The 7,258-nt window shown below is 47.3% G+C and overlaps 1 protein-coding gene across 1 annotated transcript in view; it reads left to right on the top strand.

Moving 5' to 3' along the window:
• Positions 1 to 5,992: 5,992 nt before the first annotated feature.
• NAPG (NSF attachment protein gamma) overlaps positions 5,993 to 7,258 on the top strand; it is a 32,853-nt gene continuing 31,587 nt past the window's right edge. The window contains exon 1 of the mRNA XM_073679033.1: positions 5,993 to 6,170. Within this exon, the coding sequence (XP_073535134.1) occupies positions 6,115 to 6,170 (56 nt within the window). The 5' untranslated portion in view covers positions 5,993 to 6,114. The remainder of the gene's footprint in view (positions 6,171 to 7,258) is intronic.

Raw genomic sequence — 7,258 nt, 5'->3', positions numbered from 1 at the left:
ATCCTAGACTCTCATCACCAAACCTGCTTCCTCCCAGAGGACAAAATCTGCAGGTTGATTGCATTAGTCTCGAAGGCCATTCAAGCTCCAGAGATGTCTCAGAGAGGCAATGTCCCTCCTGGGTTCTATGACGGCCTGTCTCCCAGCAGTAATGTGGGCCCAGGGGCATATGAGACGGCTTCAGTGGGAGGTCCTGTCAGCACAGAGGTCCTGCAACGGGCATTTAGAAGGCAGGCTCTCTCTCTCTCCCCAGAAGTAGTAGATTCCCTTTCGTGGTGGACAGTCAGGGGAAATCTGACCGCAGGCGTTCAGTGGTCCAGACCAGTAGATCGGGTAATTACGACCGACGCAAGCAGTTCCGGATGGGGGGGGCATCTGGCAGAACTCTCAATACAGGGTCACTGGGCTTACCACGAGAGGGGGGCATCCTCAAACATAAAGGAGCTTTGGGCAGTAGAAAGATCCCTCAGGGGCTTCCTCCCTCACATCCAAGGTCACCATGTCCAGGTCAGGTCTGACAACCGGACAGCAGTAGCCTACGTGAATCACCAGGGAGGGACAAGGTCACGCCCTCTGATGGTGGTGGCAGACAGGATCCTTCATCTAGCAGAGCGAAACCTCCCATCCCTCAGCGCCCTTCACATAAAAGGGGTAGAAAACGTGAAAGCAGATTTTCTAAGCCGCCATACCATAAGACAGGGGGAGTGGGGGTTAAACCCGGAGGTCTTCCATCAGATTGTCCAGTTATGGGGGCAGCCAGACATAGACCTGTTCGCCACAAGGGCAAACAGGAAGGTGCGGAGATTTTGCTCCCTAAATCCAGCAGAAAATCCCCATGCCGTAGATGCCCTCCAGATTCCTTGGGGGTTCAGGAAGGCCTATGCCTTTCCGCCATTAGTGATGATTCCAGTAGTGGTGAGGAAGATCCGGGAGGAAGGCGCCAGGGTGATTCTGATAGCCCCTTTTTGGCCCAAGAGGCCTTGGTTCTCTCTGCTTCGGCTAATGTCGGTGTCAGATCCCTGGATTCTACCAGAGAGGCCGGACCGTCTCATGCAGGGACCAGTATTCCATGCCCAGGCCAAGGGGTTCCATCTTTCGGCATGGAATTTGAGAGGTCACTATTGAGTAGCAAGGGGTTTTCACCAGGCTTAGTTTCTACTTTATTGGGGAGCAGAAAACCAATTACAACTTGTATTTATACAAGGGTTTGGGGTAAATTCCTAGAGTTTATAGATGTCCCGTTATCGAGCAAACCTCCGATCAGAGGGATCCTGGAATTTCTGCAAAAGGGGCGGGACCTGGGTCTAGCTACAGGGACCCTTAAGGTTCAGGTTTCAGCTTTGGGAGCACTCTATAATTGTAATCTGGCTGGGAATAAGTGGATCTCGAGGTTTATCAAGTCCTGTGCCAGAGCAGGACCGGTTAGGTCCATGGGTGTTCCTCCTTGGTCCCTGAATTTAGTATTGAACGCTCTTACCAGCGAACCGTTCGAACCCCTACACAAGGTCTCTCCAAAGATTCTCACCCTTAAGACCATCCTCCTAGTGGCCTTAACGTCAGCCCGAAGGGTGGGTGATCTGCAGGCCCTCTCGGTTAATCATCCTTACACACAGATCTTTGAGGATAGGGTCACCTTGCGGCCAGATCCATCATACCTTCCCAAGGTGGTATCTAGATTTCACCGTAGTCAGGAGATTGTGCTACCCTCGTTCTGCAGCAATCCCAAGAACCCAGGGGAAGTCAGGTTCCATAGCCTAGATGTTAGGAGGTCCCTGCTACAGTACATTCACATGACTAGTCTGTGGAGGAAAGACTATTCTTTGTTCCTGGCCTTTCAAGGGTGTAGGAAAGGTCACGGGGTGTCCAAGGGTACCATCTCTAGGTGGTTCAGGGAGACCATTTGCTTAGCCTATACGTTCCAGCCCCGGACAATGTGAGGGCTCATTCCACCAGAGCCGTCGCAACCTCCTGGGCAGAGAGAGCAGACGTCTCGATCGAGCAGATATGTAGGGCTGCTACTTGGTCTACACCATCCACCTTCTTTAAGCACTATCGGTTGGATTTGTCCTCTTCTGATCTCACCTTTGGGAGAAGGGTACTTCAGGCGGTGGTCCATCCCTAGGGTGCTCATAAATTCTCCAAAATTCTCTCAAGGTGTGCTGTCATGGGGGAGGGGAAAACACCAAGGTTACTTACCGGTAGCCGGTTTTTCCTGAGCCCATGACAGCACCCGTAGTTTCCCCCCCTATTTTTTCTATGTTTCTCACACCCTGGTGTGCACTGTTTTGGGTGGTGTGTATATGTATATTGTGGGTGCTGGTTATATGCCTAACCTGTTTAGGGAGGTCCTCTCAATGCTCTGTAAACAACTGAAGCGAGGGAGAGGTGCCGCCCTTTTATTTCAGATGGTTTCCTGTCCTTGGTGGGGCGGATCCTCTCTCAAGGTGTGCTGTCATGGGCTCAGGAAAAACCGGCTACCGGTAAGTAACCTTGGTGTTTTTCAAAGGTTTTATGGACTGATGAAATGAGAGTGACTCTTGATGGGCCAGAGGCTGGATCAGTAAAGGGCAGAAACCTCCACTCTGACTCAGACGCCAGCCAGGTGGAGGTGGGGTACTGGTATAGGCTGGTATCATCAAAGATGAACTTGTGGGACCTTTTCGGGTTGAGGATGGAGTGAAGCTCAACTCCCAGACCTACTGCCAGTTTCTGGAAGACAACTTCTTCAAGCAGTGGTACAGAAAGAAGTCGGTATCGTTCAAGAAAAACATGATTTTCATGCAGAACAATGCTCCATTACATGCATCCAACTACTCCACAGCGTGGCTGGCCAGTAAAGGTCTAAAAGAAGAAAAAAATAATGACATGGCCCCCTTGTTCGCCTGATCTGAAAACATAGAGAACCTGTGGTCCATCATAAAATGTGAGATCTACAGGGAGGGAAAAGAGTACACCTCTCAGAACAGTGTCTGGGAGGCTGTGGTGGCTGCTGCACGCAATGTTGATCGAAAACAGATCAAGCAACTGACAGAATCTATGGATGGGAGGCTGTTGAGTGTCATCATAAAGAAAGGTGGCTATGTTGATCACTAATTTTTGGGGTTTTTGTTTTTGCATGTCAGAAATGTTTATTTCTAAATTTTGTGCACTGATATTGGTTTACCTGGTGAAAATAAACAAGTGAGATGGGATTATATTTGGTCTTTATTAAGTTACCTAATAATTCTGCACAGTAATAGTTACCTGCACAAACAGATATCCTCCTAAGATAGCCAAATCTAAAAAAAACCAACTCCAACTTCCAAAAATATTAAGCTTGGATATTTATGAGTCTTTTGGGTTGATTGAGAACATAGTTGTTGATCAATAATAAAAATAATCCTCTAAAATACAACTTGCCTAATAATTCTGCACACAGTGTATTACACATATACAGCTCTGCTCTCTGTATATTACACATATACAGCTCTGCTCTCTGTATATTACACACATATACAGCTCTACTCTCTGTATATTACACACATATACAGCTCGGCTCTCTGTATATTACACATATATACAGCTCTGCTCTCTGTATATTACACATATATACAGCTCTGCTCTCTGTATATTACACATATACAGCTCTGCTCTCTGTATATTACACATATACAGCTCTGCTCTCTGTACATTACACATATATACAGCTCTGCTCTCTGTATATTACACATATACAGCTCTGCTCTCTGTACATTACACATATACAGCTCTGCTCTCTGTACATTACACATATACAGCTCTGCTCTCTGTACATTACACACATATACAGCTCTGCTCTCTGTACATTACACACATATACAGCTCTGCTCTCTGTATATTACACATATACAGCTCTGCTCTCTGTATATTACACATATACAGCTCTGCTCTCTGTACATTACACACATATACAGCTCTGCTCTCTGTACATTACACACATATACAGCTCTGCTCTCTGTACATTACACACATATACAGCTCTGCTCTCTGTACATTACACACATATACAGCTCTGCTCTCTGTATATTACACATATACAGCTCTGCTCTCTGTATATTACACATATACAGCTCTGCTCTCTGTATATTACACACATATACAGCTCTGCTCTCTGTATATTATACACATATACAGCTCTGCTCTCTGTATATTATACACATATACAGCTCTGCTCTCTGTATATTATACACATATACAGCTCTGCTCTCTGTATATTACACATATGCAGCTCTGCTCTCTGTATATTACACATATACAGCTCTGCTCTCTGTATATTACACACATATACAGCTCTGCTCTCTGTATATTATACACATATACAGCTCTGCTCTCTGTATATTACACATATACAGCTCTGCTCTCTGTATATTACACATATACAGCTCTGCTCTCTGTATATTACACATATACAGCTCTGCTCTCAGTATATTACACATATACAGCTCTGCTCTCAGTATATTACACATATACAGCTCTGCTCTCTGTATATTACACATATACAGCTCTGCTCTCTGTATATTACACATATACAGCTCTGCTCTCAGTATATTACACACATATACAGCTCTGCTCTCAGTATATTACACACATATACAGCTCTGCTCTCAGTATATTACACACATATACAGCTCTGCTCTCTGTATATTATACACATATACAGCTCTGCTCTCTGTATATTACACATATACAGCTCTGCTCTCTGTATATTACACATATACAGCTCTGCTCTCTGTATATTACACATATACAGCTCTGCTCTCTGTATATTACACATATACAGCTCTGCTCTCTGTATATTACACACATATACAGCTCTGCTCTGTATATTACACATATACAGCTCTGCTCTCTGTATATTACACATATACAGCTCTGCTCTCAGTATATTACACATATACAGCTCTGCTCTCTGTATATTACACACATATACAGCTCTGCTCTCTGTATATTACACATATACAGCTCTGCTCTCTGTATATTACACATATACAGCTCTGCTCTCTGTATATTACACACATATACAGCTCTGCTCTCTGTATATTACACATATACAGCTCTGCTCTCTGTATATTACACACATATACAGCTCTGCTCTCTGTATATTACACATATACAGCTCTGCTCTCTGTATATTACACATATACAGCTCTGCTCTCTGTATATTACACATATACAGCTCTGCTCTCTGTATATTACACATATACAGCTCTGCTCTCTGTATATTACACATATACAGCTCTGCTCTCTGTATATTACACATATACAGCTCTGCTCTCTGTATATTACACACATATACAGCTCTGCTCTCTGTATATTACACACATATACAGCTCTGCTCTGTATATTACACATATACAGCTCTGCTCTCTGTATATTACACACATATACAGCTCTGCTCTCTGTATATTATACACATATACAGCTCTGCTCTCTGTATATTACACATATACAGCTCTGCTCTCTGTATATTACACATATACAGCTCTGCTCTCTGTATATTACACACATATACAGCTCTGCTCTCTGTATATTACACATATACAGCTCTGCTCTCTGTATATTACACACATATACAGCTCTGCTCTCTGTATATTACACACATATACAGCTCTGCTCTCTGTATATTATACACATATACAGCTCTGCTCTCTGTATATTATACACATATACAGCTCTGCTCTCTGTATATTACACACATATACAGCTCTGCTCTCTGTATATTACACATATACAGCTCTGCTCTCTGTATATTATACACATATACAGCTCTGCTCTCTGTATATTACACATATACAGCTCTGCTCTCTGTATATTACACATATACAGCTCTGCTCTCAGTATATTACACATATACAGCTCTGCTCTCTGTACATTACAGCTTTACGGCGATGCTGTATACTTATCCTTTCACTTATGATGAGAACACATGACACAATCTCTGCTGCAGTCTCACAGCTTGATTCTCCTCACAACACGTGACTGATCACATGGCAATGACGTCATCTAAGGTCCTGTAGTCCACTAGGACATGACATTCGTTCTCCGTCTCTCCCGGTTCCGCCTCCGGTGACGTATGATATTATTGCCGGAGCTGTCATGGCGGCTCAGAAGATCAATGAAGCTTTAGAGCATCTGGCGAAAGCGGAGAAATGGTAAGAGGAGGCTGGTGCGACTGTGTGCACAGTGACGGCTGCTGCTGCCTGATCTGTCACTGCCACAGTGCCCCCCTGCTGCCATCATGCCCAGTGTGGGGAGACAGGGCCATTCCTCCTCCTTGTACTCTACCACCTATGGCCTGTGATGATCTGTAGTATCCAGCCATCCCCGGGCTCATGGGCAGCTGTGCTGGATACAGCGCCCCCTCATTGCTCCCTAGGGGCTTTGCAGGTAAATGTGTCACTGCTGCCGTCATCCTTCCTTATAAGTGATTTGCCATTCAGGAGTGTAGGAAAGCTGGTTGACACTTCCCTCTGCCCTGTGACTACTGGGGCCGGTGTGCTGGGTCCTCCAGTGACTACTGGTGCTGGGTCCTCCCTTGACTATTGGTTCCAGTGTGCTGGGCCCTCCCGTGGCTGCTGGGGCCAGTGCTCTGGGCCCTCCCGTGGCTGCTGGGGCCGGTGCGCTGGGCCCTCCCGTGGCTGCTGGGGCCGGTGCGCTGGGCCCTCCCGTGGCTGCTGGGGCCGGTGCGCTGGGCCCTCCCGTGGCTGCTGGGGCCGGTGCGCTGGGCCCTCCCGTGGCTGCTGGGGCCGGTGCGCTGGGCCCTCCCGTGGCTGCTGGGGCCGGTGCTCTGGGCCCTCCCGTGGCTGCTGGGGCCGGTGCTCTGGGCCCTCCCGTGGCTGCTGGGGCCGGTGCTCTGGGCCCTCCCGTGGCTGCTGGGGCCGGTGCTCTGGGCCCTCCCGTGGCTGCTGGGGCCGGTGCTCTGGGCCCTCCCGTGGCTGCTGGGGCCGGTGCTCTGGGCCCTCCCGTGGCTGCTGGGGCCGGTGCTCTGGGCCCTCCCGTGGCTGCTGGGGCCGGTGCTCTGGGCCCTCCCGTGGCTGCTGGGGCCGGTGTGCTGGAGTTTCCACTCTGCGTTCCTGACTTCCTCATGGATCCTACACTCTTGACTGTTGAGCTGAAACCTAATGTGAGCGCAGCCTGACTAGTCCTAGGAAATATCTGAAATAAATGGTTGTGTCTTCTCGTACGTGGAGAGGCCCAATGTGCAGCTCTCTGAGTATTACTCTGCTCACAGAGGCATTTC

This window comes from Phyllobates terribilis, unplaced genomic scaffold (genome assembly GCF_046119375.1).
Source record: "Phyllobates terribilis strain yellow unplaced genomic scaffold, ASM4611937v1 Scaffold_4__5_contigs__length_816908805, whole genome shotgun sequence".
Lineage (NCBI taxonomy): Eukaryota > Metazoa > Chordata > Amphibia > Anura > Dendrobatidae > Phyllobates > Phyllobates terribilis.
Note: the sequence above shows the minus strand (reverse complement) of the source record. Positions and strands in the feature narration are given on the sequence as shown.